The 24,144-nt window shown below is 36.9% G+C and overlaps 1 protein-coding gene across 11 annotated transcripts in view; it reads right to left on the reverse strand.

The window, feature by feature from the left end:
- Positions 1-24,144, reverse strand: part of UBR5 (ubiquitin protein ligase E3 component n-recognin 5) — a 91,947-nt gene that overhangs the window by 13,967 nt on the left and 53,836 nt on the right. For 3 of the 11 annotated variants that reach the window (XM_069854454.1, XM_069854449.1, XM_069854452.1), the window contains exons 20-45: positions 22,430-22,627; positions 21,097-21,307; positions 20,448-20,492; positions 17,066-17,192; positions 15,700-15,851; positions 15,220-15,315; positions 14,663-14,786; positions 14,237-14,334; positions 13,279-13,427; positions 12,793-12,884; positions 11,648-11,794; positions 11,434-11,552; positions 11,229-11,355; positions 10,999-11,128; positions 10,620-10,780; positions 9,856-10,095; positions 9,510-9,633; positions 8,682-8,793; positions 7,465-7,596; positions 6,309-6,570; positions 5,717-5,981; positions 4,045-4,256; positions 3,436-3,666; positions 1,522-1,595; positions 709-881; positions 496-609 (exon numbers count right to left, since the gene is read on the reverse strand). In XM_069854454.1, the coding sequence (XP_069710555.1) occupies positions 496-609; positions 709-881; positions 1,522-1,595; positions 3,436-3,666; positions 4,045-4,256; positions 5,717-5,981; positions 6,309-6,570; positions 7,465-7,596; positions 8,682-8,793; positions 9,510-9,633; positions 9,856-10,095; positions 10,620-10,780; positions 10,999-11,128; positions 11,229-11,355; positions 11,434-11,552; positions 11,648-11,794; positions 12,793-12,884; positions 13,279-13,427; positions 14,237-14,334; positions 14,663-14,786; positions 15,220-15,315; positions 15,700-15,851; positions 17,066-17,192; positions 20,448-20,492; positions 21,097-21,307; positions 22,430-22,627 (3,915 nt within the window). Of the gene's footprint in view, positions 1-495; positions 610-708; positions 882-1,521; positions 1,596-3,435; positions 3,667-4,044; positions 4,257-5,716; positions 5,986-6,308; positions 6,571-7,464; positions 7,597-8,681; positions 8,794-9,509; positions 9,634-9,855; positions 10,096-10,619; positions 10,781-10,998; positions 11,129-11,228; positions 11,356-11,433; positions 11,553-11,647; positions 11,795-12,792; positions 12,885-13,278; positions 13,428-14,236; positions 14,335-14,662; positions 14,787-15,219; positions 15,316-15,699; positions 15,852-17,065; positions 17,193-20,447; positions 20,493-21,096; positions 21,308-22,429; positions 22,628-24,144 lie in introns of all 11 variants that reach the window. The other 8 variants (XM_069854450.1, XM_069854453.1, XM_069854458.1 and 5 more) reach the window with 6 other exon arrangements.

Here is a 24,144-nt window from a genome sequence, read left to right on the forward strand (position 1 = left end):
ATATAATTACATACATATAATTTTTAAACCACACAAAAGTGAGCACTTTAATTAACCTGTTAAACCACATTAACCTCAATCATTTCAACAAACACGAAAAAACATTTTCCCACTTTATGTTTGCATTCCATACGCTTGCCATTTAACTTTCAGTCTGTAGGCAAGTCAGATCTACTTGGCTATGGAGAGATTTAATTCTTTATACCACAAATGATTATATAACTGGTGTTTCAAAATTAACTTGGGATTGTACTGAAGCCTTTAAAAATATTGCCTGAAATATGCTATAAATCAGTAACAGTAGAACTTCCTATATTTAAAAAAAAAGTTTACTTTTCATAAAAAAAAAAAATCCAAGTTTTCACATTTACTGGGCTTTTAAGTTATCATTCTGAAAGCTACTTAAAATTCTCTCTGAAAGCATTAACATGTCTTTTTAAGGAATGAGGGTACTAGTTTAAAATTACTGTATTGTCATAAAACTTTTAAATCTACCTCAAGGCAGTTTCTATCCACTGTAACTTCCATTAAGCACTTCCCACTGTTGGCAGAGGATGAATACAGACCCTGGCTTGGTCGGCCAAACAGATCTTCTTTGCGAGCATTTGGCTGAAAATTAACAAAAGCATTCTGAGTAAGTAATATACTTCAGTTAGAAATGAAAAAGTAAACTGCAGTTTTCTTCCAGAACACCATCTATGATGTCACCTGTAACAGATGGGGCTGGTCTGCCAGTGGGATGGCCTCTGCCAGAGGAACCTCAAAAGGATTGGGTGGAATGCAGCCGAGGAAGGTCATAGAGTCTGATCGTCTGAAAAACGGATGGTTTTGGCCAGTCTCTGCCGGGAGGGAGTCATCGTCTTTGTCGTTGAGTGTAGCACCTAAATATCAGAGAAGATTTCAATTCAACTTTCACAGTTATAAAAGCAAAGGATTTAAAATACCAAAAATCAATATGCTTCCCTCTTCATTACCTAACTGGAGGAGCAGAAATTTAGAGAGATGGAATTTATTTAACATTCCTGCAGGATGCTTCCACAAATCTTGTATTTTTATTAATTAGCGTAGTAATCACTTTTATTATTTTTACTCTAACTAGCTGTACCGACCACACACTCCTGCACTATATGGACTATACAGAGAGCACACATTCTACCATTTTCAGCAGAAGTTTCATCAGGTAATAAATAAATAAATAAATAAACAAACAGTTTAACTTTGATTCAAATTTTAAATTCTGTCATTGCGTAGAATAAGTAAGGGAACAAATTCTGCAGTGTAGGGAGCAAGGAGACAAAAAGAGGGCCCCAAAATGAGAACAGGCAATGCAAGAAGAAATTTGGTAAAGGACCAATGGTAAGGAAATCTTACTAAAAGGACTTACTTTAAAACGACATTTTTTATTGCCTTAATGTAACATATACAAGTAGCAAAATTAATTCAAAATCTCAGCTAGCTAAAGGAAAAAACACACTAAGTGTCTCATTTTGGCATATTACAGAAGTGTTTCTGTATACTAACTCTGATTGGTGTCATCATCATTTTCATGTTCTGAATCTTCATTGTCAAGACCCAGTTCTAGAAGCTCCCGAGTTCTTAAAAAGCAAGAAAAGAGGAAAAAAAGAGAAAGAGAAGTCAATCCATTTGAAGAAAACGTTAGGCAAAACATTCACACCTCTAGCAATCAATAAAAGCAGTAAGTGTACTTGAAAGCTATTCATAACAAGAATGAACTCACTCTATAACAAGAATGAACTCACTCTAAATCAAAGTAGTGAGTGGTACTCTACGTACTCGCTCATTACACTGCTTGTAGAGTTACACACACCAACTCTGGCCACCTACCAAGTTTGATCTAAAAAGTTACAGCTTCAGACAGTGACCATTACGACTGATTGTAAAGACTATGTCAAAACAAAAATACCTAGGAACCCTACATTAGTGGAAGAAATGTAAAAGTGATTGCTATTCTAAAATTTACTGGTGTAGAATACGCTTAGTCCTGTGAAAAATAAATGTCACTGATTACATTTCATAAAGTAAGTCTGCAAGGTGCATATTAAAGAAATTGATTTCACACTATTATAAAAAGGATCAAGAACTTTGATTAGTAGTCATTTCTGGCAGTTTGTGTATTGTGAAATACATTCTGAAATTAGATTATGACTGATAAGATTTTGTTTCATATAGACTACTAAAACACCATCTAACATAAGCAACTGACTGCCTGCATTTGAACCACTCGCCTTTTATCAGAAAAGCTGTATGCCTTCATAAGTTTCCTTCCTGGGAATTTTGCAATTCTTTGATGAATAGTATTTGAAAGGATTAAATATGCAAATTCGGGGGAACAAAGCAGATTCTAGAAGTACATTATTGCTTGGAATAGGCTTAAAGCTAAAGCTCTAGCCACAGAAGTCAGCCAGCACAAAACTCAATCAGTTACTGTATTAAATTATCCCTACTTGTGAGGAAACTACTGTTGACAACAACTTCATCTAGTACACATTTTGAGGTCATAACTAGCTTTACATTATCAAGATACAGTGAACACAACACTGGAACTAAAGCAGCAGTCCAATATATGTTTAAAACATCCATTCCTTGTATTTTACAGTTACTAAATTTAAGGAGAAAAGGAAAAGTGAAGCTTGACCTGCAATATCGAAAATAAGGGACAGGAAAGGGCAAATATTTGCATTTATTTAACTGTTGACTAGGATTGTTCAGGTTACCTGTACCTTATGTCAAAACTTAAAAAGATATGGGAATGGATAGTGTAGACAACCACTACGATCAGCAACTGGCATTTCAAATCAAAGAACATTTCTAAAGAATAAAAATTTTACAACTTTCTGAAAATTAATCGGTGCACCTTGTAAAATACTACAGTTGGAGTAGAAGGGATTCTCAACTTAAGGATATTTTCAGCTCTTGATTTCCCTACTGTGCTTTAAATTATCAACCAAGTCTCAAATGTTCCCAACCAAATGGAAAACAGAACTACTAAGCTCATTGTACTAGAATTCAACATTTTCTCCCAAGCCATTCTTGTTTGACAGAAATCTAAATAAGTTGTTATCATGTTAAATGTGAGAGGCAGGTGGCATTTTTCAGCTAAGAAATTGTCCTGAGTGCATCTTTTAGAGGTGCTGCTGTGGATTTAGAAATCAAACTCAATTTTCATGGTAAGAAAAGCTTTTACAGCAATTGGCATAAAAAGATCTGAACAGGATACTGCAACAGGCTTATCAATCAAACATACACACATTATATACCGGTATATATATTCTTTTTATAATATGCATGTTACTGCATACACACAGAGAGAGACATCTAGGTATATGTATACATTTATATGAGCTGCTGAGCAATAATGCCAAGGACTGAAACACACAGGCATAAGTTTTTGTTTCTATGAGTCAGCCTCAATACCTTTTCCGTTCCAGCTGAGGAGTATCCAATGTTGTCTGTTGATTCATTGCTTTAATCCAATAAATAAGGGCTTGAAAAACATATGCTACGTGCTTTAGTGAACAGACATCTAGAACAGGAAGAACATCTGAGTGCTCATCATTGTGAGAACGCATCAAAGACAGTGCGTAGTTCAGGAAATCACCACGAGCTGACATCATTCCCTGACGGGCACTGAGTAGGGTAGCACGTCTAGTGAAGGAAAAGGATCAAATAAAGACAGATTAGGCATCAGAGTAGAACGCATCCTTTAGGTATTAGTTTCTATATTTGAAATAGGGATGTAAAATGTCATCCCCCCCCATGCAGTATGATAATAAGAATAATAATTGTAGTTTTACGGTTTACTGTAAAGCAGCTCAGGTCCAATATATTATAAAAAGTTAACACTCCAGATGAATCTAGTCAGAATAAACCAAATAGTAGCAACAACACAGACAGCCAACTGAAATAAAAACAGTAACTACACTGCTGCATTTCAAAATTAAGATTCCTAAAAAGTCAGTGAAGATGATTTGACTGTAAAACTGGTAATTCATATTGCATGCAGTAATGAAACTATTTTCATACCTTCTTCCCTCGAGTGTTCTTAAGCTAGCTTCCTCACGGGCTGTCATCCTTTCCCTCCTGGCTGAGTTCTGAGAAGCATGGAGAGGATGGTTTGGATGCCCAGGATCACCAGCAGAAGCTAACGCAGAACCATAACGCAGCTGAGCTTCAGTAGAGTCCATGATACTAACCATCCAATTCCAAGTAGGAATAAGCTTTTCTTCTACATAGTTCTATAGCAAATGAGAGACTTAATGAGTCTTGCAAACAACAGAACTAGATGAAGAGGATGCAACATCAACATAAGCCTCTACCATGGCTTTTACAGTTACACCTGATTCTCTACAAACAAAGAGGCTGTAAAACCACACTGAAGAATGATCAATGGACAGTTTCCCAAGGTTGTTCTAAGACTACTGATTTACTGTAGTGGTATGCAGCTCTTATCACTTGGTGCATATTTGGCTTTCCCAAATCAGAAGCCTTTTTCTACCAATACATTATGGAAACAGAGCCATACAAAATACTTTCTGGCTTAATTACAAGTAAATATATTGTCATCCACTTTTCACATCCCAACACACAGTACTACTAAGAAAATACATCATCACTTCATTTCCTGGGTTCCTCAAAGCTGTGACGCTATTCTGACAGTTGATTTTTCTACTAAATCCAATACAGGTGATTTCACTCTATACGCTACACCCACAAGAAAGTTGACACATACTTCCTGAACACAGTGAAGTTCCTCCTGTGCTGTTAGTCTCTAAAACTTCTTTCTATGCATGCCAGATATCAGTCGCCTTATTCAAATATTTTCTCTAAAGATGTATTTTACATATATTTTCAAAATCAACATCCAAGAGCACAGTGATAAAGAACTTGCACATAACAGGGAAAGGATGATCATGTCCCCAAAGCAATGGACAGTGAACAGTAAATTCACCTGTACAAATCTTTTATCTCATTTGCTGATTTGGCCCTTGCTTTCTTCTTTTATAGACTCAACAATTCACATCAGAAAGAACAGGGCAAAAGATCGCTAGCAGAAATCACTAGTGTCTCCAGAGCAATCAATCCTGACTTAACTATTAGAGATCATCAGACTTACTTGAACAAAAAAAAAAAAAGAAAACCACCCTAACATCCTAACAAATTTGTTTTTTTGAAAGAATATGCATACTCAGAACACAAACAATTTAATGGAGTTTGTAACTACAGGTACTTCAGCCTACGTTGTCTCTCATATGTGGAGAGGCTGAGAGAGCTGGGACAGTTTAGACTCAAGAAACAAATTCAGGAAGATCTCATTAGCGTGTACAAACACCTGATAAAAAGGTATTACATATAAAGTGCCAGACTCCTCTTGGTGATATCCAATGAATGGACAACAGCCAATAGGCACAAACTGAAACACTTGGAAAGCCCATTTAAACCTCAAAAATCCCACCTTTTTACTAAGAGTTGAGTTAACAGGTTGCCCAGAGATATTGTGGAGTCTCTGTCCTTGGAGATACTCAAAACCTAACCAGACACAATCCTGAGAAGCCTTCTTTGTTGACCCTGCAGGGAATTTGGACTAAAGCAATCTTCAGAGGTCACTATCAACCTGAACAATTCTATAATTTTATTTACAAAAACCCCAAAACTGTATTGAAATTATGTTTCCCTAGAGAGATTTGGACATTCTTACCTGCAAGTTAACTGCATCTTGATAAGTCAGCTTCACTGCAGCTGGGATCTGGGAGTATACTAAATGATTGTACTTGGGAATCAGACCCATCAGATCAGATATCTGCCGTATCACGATACTGTATGCTCTTGCTAAACTGCTTGCAGATGTTAAATAGCTGCTTGCATTGCTGGCTTCAAGTGCTGCTGCTGCTGCTGCAGCACTCGTACTGATGGTACCACTCCGACGTAAGTTTGATGGATCAATGTAAATCAAGCCCGCTGAACTCGCTAAACATAAAAGAAGGCATGACATTAACAGATTTATTAAGTCTTTGCTATGTATTTTCTGTATTGACTGATATAATGAACATTTCTGGAAATAAACTTGTAAATATTAGTGACACCACAACTGTAACTAGATACAGTAAGCATACTCTTTTCCTAAGAATCAGAACAAATCCTTCCTCTTTTTAATTCAAATTCAGAACTATAGCAGTCAAGATAAGGTAAGCATTGCCCTTTTAAGACAAATAATATTTCGTACTTAAGAAGTGAAAATAGAGGAAGGAACAAAACCAGAGTTAACCGACACTCATGCATTTTACTCAGACTTGCCTGCTGGGGCTGACGTACTAGAAGGAGCAGTGCTAGTGGTCCTCTGGTTTTGGGTATTACGTACAGCCCATTGCATGGAACGGGGAGCTTGGGCAGCACCATTGGCATGTGAGCTGTTTGTGGTTCTTTCCAGAGGCTCGTCAAGCATGAAGGTCTCCTGCTCTATGTCATCACTCTGACTGCTGCTGCTATCAGAGTCACTGGAATCATTTGATTGAGAGTCATCTTCAGAAAAAAATGCTGGAACACTGCTAGCTCCTGTTGAGGAAAATGAGAAATAAACAGTAAGAGACAACTGCACATGAGCGCATGTATACAGGTATCATGTCAGCGTTGTGAACTTTCTCCATGAAAAAAACCTACATGTACTACAGAGGTTCAAGTACCACTTATAAATTATCCATATAGCAATACTGCCTACTTTCCATAGTTTTCATGAAAAAGCAGCAAGATTACTTACATTTCAAAAGATAAATTAAGAAGTAATTTGGTTTAAAAATTCTTCACTGATTCTGTCTCCAGGCAATGAATTCTAAAAATTATGCTTCCAAACTGCACTGTAGATTCTTTCAAAAAGCCTTAAAATGCTTGATCAGGTTTTGTGTTTTGTTTTAAACTATACCTAACTTCCACACTAAAAATGAGTGAAAACATTTCATTTCACTTCACAAGAGTGCAAGGTAACCTCTGGTTAACAAATGCAGAAGCTCCATAAGACCAAAAAAATACTGGCCACATTTTAGCACATCTCTGTGTCCAAAAACTCTGCGCAGTACCTTACAATTATGGGTAAAGGAAAAGCGAAGTAAAAACAGGAAATGTGGAGAAGGTAGACATGGGAAGGAAGAAGCTGAGTGAAAAGGAAAAAAAATAAAGAGAAAACCAGATTACTACAAGGGAAAGCTATTTGTTTAAATGTCATAACCAGGTAATTCTTGCTCTGTCCAATCTAGTTGCGAAGCAAGTAATTTCTCCAGTATATCTCTGGAGTGCTGTATACAGTCTAGAAAAGAATAGTATTTTTTAGGTGAAGCCAGTCCTGCCCTTGTTAAAGTCATATTCAATCGCTAACAAACTTCCTTCTTCCTGTACAACTTAATCCTAAAGTCTAAACAGAAACAACTAGATTAAACACAAGATGATGCGGCGTACCTGCTTCTGACCCAGCAGTAGCTGCAGTGACAACACTTCTGCGCCCACTAGCATTGTCCTGATTACTGTGGTTACTCTCACTGTCACTTTCTGTTTCAGCAGCAGCTAGCAAATCCAACTCCATATCACTGCCTATGAAAACAACGTAAAAACCACCTCATTAGAAAGAAAAAAATGGAATGACTGTAGTGTCTCATATAAGACACATTACACAAAATCCAGAGCCTCTTAACTATAGCAGGAGTTAACACATATGCAGGGAGAAGTCATAAAAGCAGTGCAAACACACAGCAATACTTCAAGTATATTTTCTTATTTTCCAGCAATTAGCAAACCCTGGCCCTCTCACTCTGTACTGTACGTACACATTCAATACTCTGAAAATTAAGATTTTAAAGGATTCAGAATTAGTCATTCAAGCCAAAAGACTCCACAACTCTTCATGCACACTTATTAGGACAGTTAACCATATGCTCTTTAAATACCTAGGGAACACCTGAAAGCTTGAAAAAAAATTCTCTTTAAAAAATATAGGTTCTATTCAAGTTAAAGTTTTGAGAATTAAATTTTCTGAATGCTCAGCAAGTGAACAGATTTCCTGTAGAGTAAACGGGCTTACTAGAAACATAAAGGCACATAATAATTTTTTTTTCAAATCATAGCTTTGAGGTACCTATTCCCAAACTAACTAACACAAGTCAAGTCACATTAACATCAAGAATTTTCATACATAATGGACTGATTTTGTGGACAAAATATTGAACCATAATTTAATATTTTGTGATTGGTTTGAAAACTGGGTCACCATGATTCAGATCCCTTTTGAGAACATATCTACCATAACCACCATACTATCATTAGTCACATAAGAGCTGAGCTATTTTTCTAGTCCTTCAAAATAGTTTATGTCAACATTTTACAGCAGGAAATACAAAAGGCAAAACAGATCTTGTTAACTAAGCACATAGTAACCATTTGGTGTTGTGGGTATTTTTAAAAATCCTTCTCATGTATAAATAGAAAAATAAAAATGCTCATGTGCTCGCCTACCACAAGTTATCTGTAATTTTACCCATCTACTTTTGAAAGATGTGTAGTTCGAAACCACTGAATTCTCTCAACTCACACAAGTCTCCCAAATAATTTTTTGTGACAGCAAAGATATTTCTTGGTTTGTTCATCCAAGCAGCAATGAGCATGATGTACTTTATACCCACCATCTTCATCATGTTCGTCATGCTGTCCTTCTGCTTCAGCATTTTCTTCACCATGCTCTTCTTGTTCATCATGATGGTCTTCTTCACCAGCTACCCCCTCAACTACCTCAACCTGGAAAAAGCATTGTAATTTTATGCCAGAATATCTTCCATATCAGAGATAAATCAGATATTTTAAAAAATGTAGTGCAAAATTTGAAACTAAGAAACAAAAAACACCTCTAAGAAAGATAACCTCACAACTGAATAGGAAGTGAACTCAGAGCTACAGCAGTTGTGCAGGGTTGTATAGTCCACAGCGTTGTGGGGGGGGGGGAAAAAAAATCAAACCCACAAATAAAAGACAGCTTTGGACACTAGATTTTAATGCTGAAAGGGTAAAGTGACTACAAAACCTAGAATTAGTTTTTAAATACTGAAGAACTATCATCCTGGCAGATGACTCTCTAGTTCTCTAATAAGACCTACATAATAGCAACCATCTGCTGAAAGACCTGAAGTTTTCAACAGGGAGGTATAATGTAGCACAAGATTACGTATGAAGGAAATTACAGATGTATGCATTGGATTCTAAATCATACTTTATTCTGTCAAATGCAACTCACCTAGTATACTCTGAAACGACTAAATATTGTTGAATACAAAACAACAATCAAAAGTTTTGTAAAAACAGAATGCTCATGGCACAAAGGACATCATGAAGTACTAAGTATTAACTTTTGCAAGCTGGAGGTCTTGATAAGTGGATTTCTGGCTCAGATAAAGTATGTACCAATGCATTATGTGCTGTACTGAGAAGAAAAAACAACACAGAAAAAGAAAACTGACCTCTTCCACATCTGCTGAAACAATATCATCTTGTTCTTCATCCCTGCCACGAACTGGCTGTGACTGGCTGATTCGTCTTTGCTGAGGATTCCTTATGATGTAGGATGACTGAGATTGACTAGAACTTTTAAAAAAAACGCAAAATAAGTGGATGTAGACCTCCGGCTGTTACAACGAATGTAAACTACTGTAGAAATCTGTCAGTAGGAAAGTACTGCCAAAATGCTTGGCCGGAATAAGAAGCTTCAGCATACTTCTGTTAATGAAATGCTAACAAAAACCTAAACTAAAACCACCTTTAACAAATCTTTGAAAAGAACAAATAATGAGATTTATTGAATTCTACCTGCTAGACTGGTCAGATGATGGTCTAGGTGGCAGAGGCTCCACAGAAAACAGCTCTTCACTCCCTTGCATGGCATCTATACTAGTGCTAGCGAGAGTAAACGGTGCAGTAGGACGTGCAATTCCCATCCTGACTGGGATAATTAAAGATTCTGCTACATTGCACAACTCTTCAACAGCATAGGGCAATAACGCCTGGAATACACGTTTACATTTTCCAATTGGCTGTGGAATAAAATTGCTAGAAAAGGAAATATGGAAAAATAGAAGTCACATATATATCTTTTTGTACAAAAAACTTCATGGCAATGTCAAGTTTTTTTCAACAAGTCAGGACAATTATCTTTAACAGATACATACATTTGTATGTGTTTAGCAACAATATGCACAGCTATTCAAGTCAGTTAAAAAAACATTTATTATTCAAGAATTGAAGACTAAGACTGGATATCAAATTATTACTGACAAACAACCACAGATATTAATCTTAACATGTTAAAAAAAACCTACTTTAAAAAATCCTAACATTTTAAACAGAAACGTTCAGCATGAATAAGTGTGTTTAAAAAGCACTGTATTACAAAGCTACATGTGCAATCCTGATGCTTGCACCTTTCCACACAACACTGCCTACAGACTGCAAATTAATTCTGATGTTTCTCTTTTGTTGATTTGTATTAACTCACATAAGAGAAAAAGTATTTGAATAAAAAAAACCCCAAATCACCACCACAACCACCACCCCCCCCCCCTCCAACTACTTACTTTTTCTTTTTGGAGGAAGCCATTTCCACACTGAGAATGACAAACACTCTTGCCACAGAACGCAGGAATCTCATTGTAACAGCAATAGCTTCTTCCCTGCGTCCTGGCGTATACTTGTTTTGCAATTCCTTTACCAGAGTACCCAGCAAAGTATCTAAGAGCTGTAGAAACAGGTCATTACAACCCAATAATGGTGTGTAATTTAGAAGCATGAAACAAAACACATTAAGATTCAAAGGCATACCACAGTCTTAACAGTATAAATTCATAAAACCAACTAACTTGAAGTTAATTAATATTCAAGTTAGTCTCCAAGCATACCACCTGAGATACACTATAATATCACATTATTCAGAAAATCTACATTAAGAGCATTTACCAAAATGTCTGCTGTACACTTGACAATAAGGCAGTGTGTGAAACAGTCCAAGCGAATAGTTCCACTCTGCTGATTAAGGTAAACTTGTTCTTCAGGCAGAAGATGACCTATCCTACTGCTTGCACTAAGACTTGGAAAAAACAGAAAGAAAGAAAATAAATTTTATATAAGTCTGCAGGTCTCAAACATCAGATCAAACTTTACATTGACAACTATTTGTAAATACACACGGGTCTTTATTTTCCTGGGAGCCAAACATTATCATGGACTTCAGTGCATTCCAGTCTTGCAAAACACGTTCCAAAGCAAGCTGAGCAAATCGAGGAGGTTCTAAATCATGATCGGGCATATCAGAATCTAAAGGCAAAAAAGCAGTGTAAGAAAGAGGTACTGAAATGCGGAATTTGCCATTTCTTCCACTGAAACAACTCTTACCTTCAGGATTTGCAGTTTTACGATTACGATCTTCCCTAATTCTAGGTGGTCTGTACTGGCAGTGTTCCACGGTTTGCCTTGCAACTGTCTGTACTAAAAACAGCAGCAGATGTTCTCCTCTGTAATGGAAAAATGATTAGTGGAGATATTATATGCCACACTTTTCAAAATAATAAAAATTATTCTGTCTTAGTCATTGCAATTGAGAACTTGCCTGCTATTTGGCATGGTCACAAGATTTGTGGTTGTAAGCAGGCGGTAAAGGAGATCAAGGCGAGCAGACTTTTGTCCAGCAATTAGTGTTTTACACTTGCACTTTTCCCAGCAATCACAGTAGGCTGTTGGAGATGTTCGTTTGAGCCTACAAGAAATAGATAAGGTGAGTTCCAACACTGTTCAATAACATACCGAATATTTTCTACACAGGCTGAGGGTGTTAGTGTACACATTAAGATTCCTACGAGAGTGTTTGCTTTATTATAGTAGCAAAATGCCAAAACCTTGCTTAAGAGAAATGCAGAGTTTATATCTGGAAATAATTGGCATTTGCTATTCTTTTTTCCCCCATACTCATTTTAGGCGGGTAGTTTCACTATAGAGCTTTTCATAGTGCCTTAGTAAAACTCATCCAAGACCATTTATTCTTCCCCAAACAGCCTCCAGCCAGGACAGTTAAACTGGAAATCCTTATGACGTGCAATAAAATCTCAGTAATTGTTACAATGCTGAGAATATCTTTACAATTGTATCTGTTAGCTTATTATAGCTAGGATACTAATGCTGTAACATTTCCAAAACACCTGCAGCTTCCAAGCTTTGGCTGTTTAATCACAGACATTGCGACCGTTCATTTGACTGCCTGCTCACTTTTCCCTTTATTAAAGTAGATCTTAGATTAATATACCACACTACACTTCTTTCTCGAAGTTTAAAAGAATGGTTTGTTATCATGATTCACTGGCTTCAGAAAACTCCTAGAGACTCTCTAAATGAAAACAGTATTATTCAGATACATTATTCTTAGAATGTTAAGTACTTTGAGGGTGTTAGACTTAATTCATTTACTCTAACTCTGCAAAATGAAAAGTACAAGACTGTTTCAGGTTACTCTTTTAACTCTGACTCATGAAATAAATCTTACTAAGCAGAAGGAAAAGAAGATGTCACGGTTTAGCCCCCGCCCAGCGCAATTTTGGCAGCTAAAACTGAGCAGAACAGAAGATATTTACCATACTATATTAATCTCCTATTCTCCAATATCTGAACACTTCAGCCAAGGAATAAACATATTAACTATCCGTAAACAAACAAAACTACAAAATATTGATTTATTTATAAGAAACAGAACACAATACTCACTTGCAGTCGTGTCCTTTGTGACAGACCCTTGCACATTCTGTGCAACAACAAAGAGATTCCAATAGGCCACATGTTCGGCATTCAAATATATCCTAAAAAAAATTTACCAAAAATATTATACACAGTTTTCTCCCTACAGGGCTTTCAATTTCATAGCATTTCAGGTTACAATAAAATAGCACTTGTTCAAAATGATGCCTTGACTTAGAAGTAAGTCAAATCTAGAAAGTGAAACTTTGTTGTTAGTTAAGACTACTCCCTGTCTTCAGAGAGCTGTTTCCACAGGAATTTTTGCCAAAGCCACGCGCATAAGCCATGTTCTGACCGACAGAGCCAACTTGGAGAGTACAAAGCAATTAGGAGGAGGCAGACTTAAAAGTCACAGCAATTAAAACAATGCAACTTTAATAATTTAAAAGTTAGATTAGTAGACTAACACAATACATAGTTGAAGCACATTTATTTACTTAAAAAGAAAAGCCTTACTTGGTTAATATGTTCTGCTCCAGTCCATGTAAAACTGCATGTATCGTTACAACACAAAACATACAAAGGAGAGTCATCTGGATTTGTACCAGAAGGACAAACCATTCCCATGAACACATCATCTTCTTTTTCACTCGAAGTTGCTTCAGCTAAAAAAACAATACAATACCCATGTTAGAAATAACCTGGAAAAATAACAAAATCCACCAACAGAACCCATCCTTGACAGACATTTGGCATTCCTGAATCCCACACAGGATTAGAAGTTCTAATAAACAGCTTCTTTAGAAAGCTTTCTGCTTGTCACATTAGAGGCATTTCTTGTAGAAGCTGCTGCAAATTGCTGCCCGGAAAATAGTCACCAACTCTTCCAAAGTTTTGAATTCTCTGATATGCTAATCAATTCAGTGGAACACCATTTTGAAGAATTAAAAAATCATTTATGGGCAATACTCTTATAAGTCCTACAGACCTCGTCACACCACAGTTCTAACCTGCCTGAGTTTCTCTTTAAGTCTAACTTCACATACTTCTCTTAAATACCAACGTGGGAAGAGTCACAAAATGCGTTTGTATAGGAGCCTTTACAGGAACAGGCTTCAGCTTGGCATACTGCTTTATCATATTTGAATTTTGCAATTCAAAGAAAGAAGTTCCAGGTACTACTGAAAAATGTTACTTTAATCCATTGATGTTCGTAAAGCAATGAAATTCTGAAAAGACTATAAAGAACACAAAACCAATAACACTCAGAAACCTATAAAACACACTACAAAAGAGGAAGATACTCTCAAAAGATACAGCAATACACAGTCTTTTCGAAAGAGCTGTTCACCACCTTCACTCACTGCTCAAGCACATATTTCACTCACAAAAAAAGTGCTGTAAATAATTAATCTGTACATATGCCAAATGTTAGAAGGAAACCACACACTAATAAATACTGGAACTGCTGTACCTTTAGCAATTTTCTGTGCAGTTTCTAGAATTGTAATTGCAGCAGGATACGCCCGGCCACTAACTGCCGACATAAACGGTGTCATGCCTCTTGCATCCCTATGGAGAAAAACAGCAGACAAGTTAAAACATACTGAATATTTTTTTGTGTAACAGAAGACGTAGGAAACAAATATATGAAAACTTAGCACTGCTAATTTTGTGCAAACAGAAAAAACATCAGGTAAATAATCAACCTTTTATATTTGTTTTACTTCTGTGAAATAGAGAAATTTTAAGAAATGCAGGATGCAAACAGCCAACATTCCAACATTCTCCTTTAAATAAATGTGCCTCTAAATAACCTTTTTAAGGAGGCTTCTATGTAATAAATTTCAGGTGACAAAACATTACAAAGAATAGTGAAAATTCATATGAAAATCCTTACTTGGCCGACAGCAATTCTCGAAGATAAGGTTGTAAAACAACACTATCACACAGTAATTTCAGTATGAAATGAGCATTTGCCTTCCGATCCTTTGATTCCACTACAGATGGTTCAGTAGAAGGACCTGTAACGAGAAAAAGAATTGCAGAGAAACAGTTTTTCCATAAAAAATGACTAACTATGAAAAGTAAATAATTCGATGTTTCACTGGGATGATTAATCAGTAGATTGATTATTCAGTGGTTTGCCAGTTTCAGCAACACTTCACTGAAGTACTGTAAATTTCACTTCCAAATTACATTCTGAAATACAGACTGTAATCCCAATTTGATACTGATTACAATATCTTTACATATTTGTCATTCCCCAGGCATAAAATAGTTTTTACATAAAATCGCATGGTGCTTCATGTACTTTCTGCACACTTGTGAAATTCTGCTTCAATCCAGTCTTCATCTGATAAGAGGCATTTTCATAGGCAGAAAGCCTGTGCAAGCAGAGACAGCTTTTGAGATCATTTTCCTTCTAAAGCATAATCAGAGAAGATGTGTCCTCACCTGGTATCGTGGAGGTGCTAGGTCCTTGGCCGGTGCCAGTCGCTGCTGTGGTAAGAGATCCCACAGCGGGGGCCAGGATAAAATCAATGTCACCATCTTTCAGTAAACAGAACAGCAGGATGTATATCAATACATAAAAACATCCCTAACAACATGCTCTTTCTGCAATGTCTAACACACTGCAGGTTTTCTGTATTCAACTGGTACTCTTCCCTACAAACGGCCACATTCCTAGATTAGTGATGTAACTCAACATTACAAAACACACTTCACAGAAGTTTGACACCAGTGTCAGAAAGACACAAACTGGATTTATAAACAGCTTTTATGTCTTCAGTAAACTCTTAAAGCACGTCTTGTTACCTCAATGACACTAGGTATTTTAGTCTCATGTGGAAATTAAAGAGATTCACCTTAAAAACCAACAGTTCCTTTATTAAATTTATCATTCTACATTCTGTGATACATAAGTAGGCTTACCCGGATCCATTGCAGGAGGATCTGGAACCCAGCTGGGAGGAGCTATTGGTGGAGAAACTGGATCCTGATGATCACTTGATGAAGTACCAGCTTCATGTCTGCCCAATCCAGCAGCTCTCAAGGATCTTCTCATCATTTCCCTTAACCTCAAACTGAATACAAAACCAAGGTAAAAATACAATCTCATTTTAATTTATAATTAGAACATTTTAAAGCAGAATATCACACTGAAAAAAAGGAACCCAAACTCTTCTTATCTCCATTTTTCTTCAGCACAGAGAAGAATCAGCAAAAGGGTATTTTTCATTCCTGTATTCCACTTTGTTTTAACAATGTAATGGCCTTGGAAGAAGAGCCAGTCAGCAAGGTATCAAGACAGACCTGAGCCCAGAACACACCCCTAGTCACCACAGCACTACCTCTTGCAGGGAGCAGCAGCTGATCGGCATTATTACCACTATTTGACACTGCTTTTAACCTAAGTTCATGGCTGGGGGTGTTAAGCTTATGCAAGGATTTGCTCTGGTTGCTGCTGTTTTTTACAGTCTAAGTGCAATAAAAGGTTATTTAAGGAATTAAAAAGAGGCTTGAAAAAGAATTTTTTGAAAGGAGTTATTTGTTTAAAACTATCTAATATGAAAATACTACTTTACTGAGGACAGTCTGTAAACAATTTCAAAAAATCCTTTATCATCTTACTATAGGGAAAGGTGGTAGGAGTAAGGTAAAAACAAAAGAACCCAGTGATACAAAAAGGTAAAACCTGGTTTTGTTTCTTTGCACTTCCTCGTAAGAGTAATATCTCCTACAGAAAGTGGTAGGGAAGCTTCAACCCTTACTGTTATTCGCATACCATAACAAAAAGATCACAGTGATGAGGACTGTAGCTTTGGAAGGATAAAGATATAATTTTCTGTCAACTGCTTTGGCTACAAAGCTAAGAAAAAAATTATACTATGCCCTCATCCATCATCTGAGCTGACCAGAACTCAGTACAGATACCCTCAGATTCCCTGGATGTGAGCATCACTCAGTTACCATCACAGAAATACGAAGAACATAGGAGCTTATCCCTAAATTCTCTTTCCCCACAAGGATGAGTGTTTCCACTTTACAAATAAGGAGACAACGTCCCAAGCCAGAAAACACAAATTAGTTTAGAAATATGCTACCATTAGCTCTCCCCCCAGAAAAGGCTTCAAAAAAACCTCCGAGCTCTAGTTTGGGGCCTGAATTGAAATCTGACTTTCAATTAGCAATAGAGTCCATTTTTAAGCTAGACTGAAGGAAAGAATTAGTAAGAGATTGTAATTAATACCAAAATTACCATACAGAAAAAAAAAAGAGAAAGCATTATTCAGTTTACCTTCTGCTGCTTGATGATCCTGCCCGATTTCCTGGACCATTACTTGATACAACAGAGATTGCATTTGCAATAGCTTCCACAGCTGAGAGCCGTTCAGCAAATGTATTTCTTTCAGAGCGCTCTGCTTCTGAAAAATTAAGAAAACTATTAGTGTCAAACTTTCACTTAGGAAAAACTATACAGAAAGAGTATAAAGTATGAAATGTAACTAATCATAAAACGTTCCCTGAATTTTTTTTTTAAGATTTAGAAGGATAAAGTAGGTTCATATACAAATTTTTATTTTGGATGAGCTTAAACATGTTTCTGCTTGGATTTGGTTTCTAAAAGGCCATAAAGGAAGGAAATTTAAGACACCCAAATTCCAGAACAAGCTTTGTGTTCAGAATCATCAAGAGACAAGGACCTATCACATAGCTGATTCCAGACACTTGCTGAGTCAAAGCTATAAAAAGGAATGACAACCAAAAAAACCCCAGGACATCACAAAAAAAACCCAACAAATCCAAACACCACACTTCAACAATGAGCAGCTATGAACAGCAATGCAAAACTGTGGGCTTGTAAGATACACTCTACTCCTGAGCATGCTTAGAAAAACTAAGCATAATGAATATAACAAGGTAGCACAACCAGTTGACATCATTAACAATAAGTATTTCTTCTAACATCTAAAACCCTAAGCACCATAACACCTAAAGGTCCTAGTCATAATGAGGACCATACTGTGCCAAGTGCTATACAGAATATAAAAAGATACCCAGCTGCACAGCTACGGCACAACTTGAAGCAGCCACCTGAATCAAAGGCCTAACACAGATATATTTATCTGCAAGATAAATACATAGATAAACAGTGAAGTCAGCCATAAAACGTTTGCACAGAGCAACAGTTATTGCTTCTTTAGAAGCTACTGACAATTGAAGATTGCATAGCTACTACATAGCAAATTATGAATCACTACAGCCATGGATCCAAAAAGAACTGAAGGAAAAGACACTTTCAGCATGACAAGAGGCCAGGAGAGGGGCAATTTTCCTTTCAACAGAGCAAATGACAAATTTTGGTACAAACTAGAAGGAAAATGTATTTCTGGGAGAGAAAAAAAAAAAAAAGAAAAAAATCCTTAAAGTGACTCTGATAGATCTTTCAGGACATGATTCAAGGTTGCTACAGCTAGTGCTCACTTTCCATTTAAAGGCTTTTCAAAATGACAGTCACCATCTTCTGCATTCATATTTTCACCACTGACTACACTAAGACCTGGATAATTAGCTGGTTTTTTCCCCCCTTTCTTTTGTTTTTTTCTTTTAAACAAGAATGTACCTATTAATACCTTTAACCTTGAGTTGACAGAATAAGATAATTTGATGATGTTTGTCAGCTTTTATAGTATCTTTATTCTTTAAATCTTTATATTCATCATTACCTGAAGTAGAAAAAGATCTCAGGTTTTGCTTCTCAAGCATGTGAGGTTTCTTAGACAAAAATCATTAACTACCCACAGCAGATGACTATCAAGCGCTTAGAAGAATATTATCTTGTGCCCTCAGTTCTATACTAGTTGACGTGTAGTGGTAACTGAATTGCCATTCTATTTGCACTGTACTCCTTTCTAAGATCCATTAGTTCTCTTAACTCATGACACACCACATCATACTTCTGGACCCCTCACACAGAGGAGTTAGTATTCATTTCTGGAGACCAATCAATTGTAAATGTTCTGGTTTTAACAGCAATTTGCTCTTTTGTTGTCTAATGAAATCTGTCCCAATTCTCTAAAAAAACCTCACTTCACGGGTATTTACTAAAGTTATCTAAAATTCAGTATCATAACTCTAATGATTTCACGTGCTTTAGATATTTCTTTGGATCTGCCTTTTCCAAGATCCTTTCTGTTGACAAGACTGAAGAGATACCAAATCACAGAGAAACAGAGCAGCTTTCCCCAGCTTTGCAGGTCTGGAGATGCTTTTACTTTAATTCATTTATCCAACACTGCAGGAGCTATGGTGAAACTAGGCATAGGATCTGGGAACACTAAAAGCTTATCCCTTCCCTCAATATTCCCCTTCTGGCACTTAAGGAGGATAGGAATAAAAGTGAAGGATCTCAGGAAGGTTCTAGCTGGGAAGGGGCACTAAGTTCCGCAATTCTTAAGGAAAATAAATAGTATCTGGAGCCTGAAATTTAAGCCTTTACTCCTAAATCAAACTTCTTTCACAGTTTAACAGATGGCTATATAGCTTACAGACAGTAACACCAGTCATGACTGCCCTCCAGATGATGCAGGGAAATTGAGCTTGTCCTAATATCCATCACTAACGGCTACAGTGTAAGGTAAATGCAATTTGAATCTAAAGATATGAACCCCCTTTTAAAACAATTTTTGTGAGGGGAAAAAGAGAGAGGCAGAGGGGTATTAGAAGTATCAGGTTCACGTTTTTCATTTTTTCAGTTAAATTACATCCAAATGAAGTTACTTGAAAAAATGTCAAGGTTGCAAAGATAAGCACTCAAATTAGGAAGAGTCAGATTTAAGTTTGCCCATGCATCCTTATTTCAGCTTCCTTGTGTGTTTATAGTAAAACAATCTTGAGTTACACAGTTCGGGGTTTTTTGTTTGTTTGTTTTGGGGTTTTTTTTTTTTGTTTGGGGTTTTTTGTTCCCCTTCCACAAGACCCCTGCCTCAATCAGTGCACAGGATGGACGACACACTAAAGATGAAAGTTTGTACAACGAGCAAGCTGTTTCTGCCTTGTTTGCTGCAACATTTGGAAGGTGAGTAGTAAGGTAGCAACAGCTTGGCAAGGAGAGGGGGAAAGCACTGCTTCGTGTTTAACGCCACTGAACATCACCGTGGAGAACTGGAACGGATTTCTGCCACATCTAACAGCACACAGAACTTTGTCAAACAATTTTTTACAGATAACATTTTACTAATTTCTGGAAGGTGCCTCACTCACAGAAATAACTAACATTCATAGAACAACTAAAACTACTATTAATCCAGCTCTAGAAATAAGTGTTTCAGAATAACACCTACTAAATAAAAAAATAAAAAAAAAAAAAGAAATGAAATCAGGCCCTAAGCTTCTCAAACAGAACTCCCAAAATTAGTTAAAAGCTTTGAATACAGAAAAACTTCAAGCTATAATACCTTCGAGAGATGAGAAAGCTGCAGCATTACCCCCACTTTATAAAGAGGGATATAAAGAACAATTAAGGTCTATAAATGACTAAAATTCAATGACAGCACCATACAAAAATCCCACAAGGAAGTTCATTCATTATTCAGTGCAGGATTTGTATGGTGTGCAATAAGTAAGGAATGGGGCCACACACTGAATGATGAGGATAAAAAGAAATATTGAATAGCTACCCATTCGGTGAGCACCGTCCATCTTGTGCACTGAATGAGGTAGTCCTGTGGAAAAAATAGTACGACGGTGTAATTAAAGACCATTTCACAACGCATACCCACGTATAGCACACGGGTAAACTTAATTCTGGCATTTCCTAGTTTTTGAGTGCTTGACTTAGCAACCTTGTTCTGTTAACATACATTTTACATAACAGTATTAAATAGACATTTTTAAATGGTATCAGTAATGGACATTAACAGAAAGTCATTCTTTCACATTTCTTAATACATATCAACTGCAAGAAGCATTTCTTATTCGGAGGAATTAATATATACTACGAAACTTGAAAAACAATAAATATAATTTCTCTTGAAAGCTTACTAGTGATATAAAGGTGGAAAAATACTTGTTTTCATCTAAGATTAACATGTGCATGTGAAAAGTTCGACTTTTACAATCAATAAAGACCAGCTTAGTATTCTTAACTATGGAATTCTTATACACCCTGATGAGTAATAAAAATGTCTCAGCACCTTTGAGAGATAAGACACATTTTAGGTGCCAAATTTAAGGATACCCATACAAAGAAGGCAGCCTTTATTTCAGACATTCTTGAAAATGCCTAAGTTTATTTTCAAATTATTTTCATGATATTGTTGAGCTCACCCTCTTCCTCTTTAGTTTCTTTGTTGCTGGTTGGAAAGCATACAGACACACAAGCATGCAGAATATTACGGTTTCCGTCACATCTATGGCCAAGGAATGTCTGCAGCATTTGTGGATTCTGATCCAAGACAACTGCATGTTCAAGATTCATCAGGTATTGTCTGCAAGCCTCATAGTCACATCGGAGGATGTGCTGCATTAAAGTTTGTTTCTGTACTCAAAAAAAAAATTATCAATTTAAAATACAAATGCAAACATACAAGTTTCGTAAGTTTTCAGTCTTTCGAAATTAATAGAAAGATCTAAATCTAGGACATTCTCTGGAAGTCAGTGCAGGAACTGCTGAGAATGTGTATCACCTCAATCAAAACATTGCTAAAACAGAAAACAGCACGCATTCAGGCACAGCTTTAAGTAAATAGGCTTAAGCGGCAGAAGCTACCAGGCTCATAAATGTATGCCTTTGGCATCACAGCTGGGTTCTTCAGACAGATTATTTCTATTTCATGGCTATATGTAATGTGAGAAATGTGGCACAACTGAAAAAAACTAAGGAGTCTACATTAAATACCTCTTACATATTTGTTCCAAGAAAGTGATATATACATTGATAATTGAACAAATAGAAGCTGTTGAAAGTCTGGGGGCTCTCCCCATATATAACAAGCTTTTCCACAGTGGCTGAATACTCCATTGTGAAAGCAATCAGTCTAGCAGATACACAATACCTCCAGGAGGCAGCAAAGCACAGAGCAGATCTAACTAAACTGCATCAAATCACTGACGGGTTTCTACAAGCTGTAGATGATATAAGAAAATTCATACAGCACCACAGATTAGTACAGAAGTCTACAGGCAACTCAAGTGAAAAAAATTTCACTCTATTATCATAATTTTCTAATGTATGTTCCAAATATAAGGTGAAAAAAGTAATTCTTCTTAAAGCAATGAAGTTTTTAATAAAAGCTGTATTCACAAGAAAAGAAGCTGTTGGATCCATCAGAAAAAACTGTGCACCCATATAACAAGTAAAATTGAATACTGACAGTAAACACAAAGGTAATAGTTTTAAAATAATGCTTTAAAAATACTGTTAGTTAAAATCTTGACACACAAGCCATGTACTCCAAAAAATGGTTCTTTCACTTTACTACATAAATTTGTTTGTGCTTTCTTGTTTCTAAGAGAATTTCCTGCTGAAATCAGTTTCTCTGAAATAGTGAAAATGCAACGAGTTAAACATCACTATCTAAACCTAAAGCTGCTTTAAGCAGAATGTGAAAAATGCAAGAGAAAAAATGCGCATAATTCTGTAGTAAAGAAAATATTTTACCTCAACAGCCATAATGATAATAGCAGCTTTCTTTTTGATGGTTGAGTTAGCAGGAAGATTTGTTAAGGAATGAACACCCATTCCAAGGCTACTAATAGGTGGAAGATCAAGCCAGTCAGGGTCTCTTATCCCACCCATACAATCTTTTGCCATTGGATAGATTGTACCATTTCCATCTCTAAGAATAATAGGAGATTCCTACAATTGGGAAAAAAAATTTTAACATGAAGTTGCCACAATTTGTAAACATTATCCTTCCCAAAAGGTCCAGTCCTGCTTGACGGCCAACAATGAGAACAGTTTACCCAAGATTCTCATTTAAGCCACTGTCTCCTATCATGAAGCGACACAGCATAAGGCGTAAGATTCTCTTTCTCAAAATGCCTGAAACATGCTAAACATAGTAAATACTATTAAAAGTATCTTCTTTACAACATGCATTCATTATCAAACATTAACAATGAAACATAGTACATAAACTTTTAGTTTACTTAAATGCTCCAAAGAAAACTGAATATATTTAAATGAAACATACAAACTCAGTTCTTTTGCAAAAAAATGTTTCCTTCAACTATCATAAGGAAAGTATACTGAGTTTCTGGAAGCTACTAAAATGGCTTTGGAAATTTTTCTCAGCCCTTCTCTCAGCCCTTGTTGAGGTTTAACAAGGCCAAATGCCGGGTCCTGCACTTGGGGCACAACAACCCTATGCAGTGCTACAGACTAGGAGAAGTCTGTCTAGAAAGCTGCCTGGAGGAGAGGGACCTGGGGGTGTTGGTTGACAGCCGACTGAACATGAGCCAGCAGTGTGCCCAGGTGGCCAAGAAGGCCAATGGCATCTTGGCTTGGATCAGAAACGGCGTGACCAGCAGGTCCAGGGAGGTTATTCTCCCCCTGTACTCGGCACTGGTGAGACCGCTCCTCGAATCCTGTGTTCAGTTCTGGGCCCCTCACCACAAGAAGGATGTTGAGGCTCTGGAGTGAGTCCAGAGAAGAGAAACAAAGCTGGTGAAGGGGCTGGAGAACAAGCCTTATGAGGAGCGGCTGAGAGAGATGGGATTGTTCAGCCTGGAGAAGAGGAGGCTGAGGGAAGACCTCATTGCTCTCTACAACTACCTGAAAGGAGGTTGTAGAGAGGAGGGTGCTGGCCTCTTCTCCCAAGTGACGGGGGACAGGACAAGAGGGAAATGGCCTCAAGCTCCACCAGGGGAGGTTTAGGCTGGACATTAGGAAAAAATTTTTCACAGAAAGGGTTATTGGGAACTGGAACAGGCTGCCCAGGGAGGCGGTTGAGTCACCTTCCCTGGAGGTGTTTAAGGCACGGGTGGATGAGGTGCTAAGGGGCATGGTTTAGTGTTTGATAGGAATGGTTGGACTCGATGATCCGGTGGGTCTCTTCCAACCTGGTTATTCTATGATTCTATGATTCATGGATGTCTGTGCAGTGTAATCAAGCTGTATAATCAGATAAAATATGATACTTAACACTGGACAGTAGAAAGAGTTGCACAAAACCTCAATATACAACTTCTAGTATCAAACACAGGGCTTTTTTGTTAACATTTCCTCAAGAGTGGTTTTTGATCCAACCCAATTCCAAAACACAGCTAGAGATCAAGTTTACACTAACACAGGACCTATCCTGTCAAGGTTCCCCCCCCTACACTTATTTTTTATTCAAGATACAATGTGAATAAGATTACTAAGAGTGATGA

The sequence above is a fragment of the Phaenicophaeus curvirostris genome, chromosome 3 (genome assembly GCF_032191515.1).
Source record: "Phaenicophaeus curvirostris isolate KB17595 chromosome 3, BPBGC_Pcur_1.0, whole genome shotgun sequence".
In the NCBI taxonomy this organism is placed as follows: domain Eukaryota; kingdom Metazoa; phylum Chordata; class Aves; order Cuculiformes; family Cuculidae; genus Phaenicophaeus; species Phaenicophaeus curvirostris.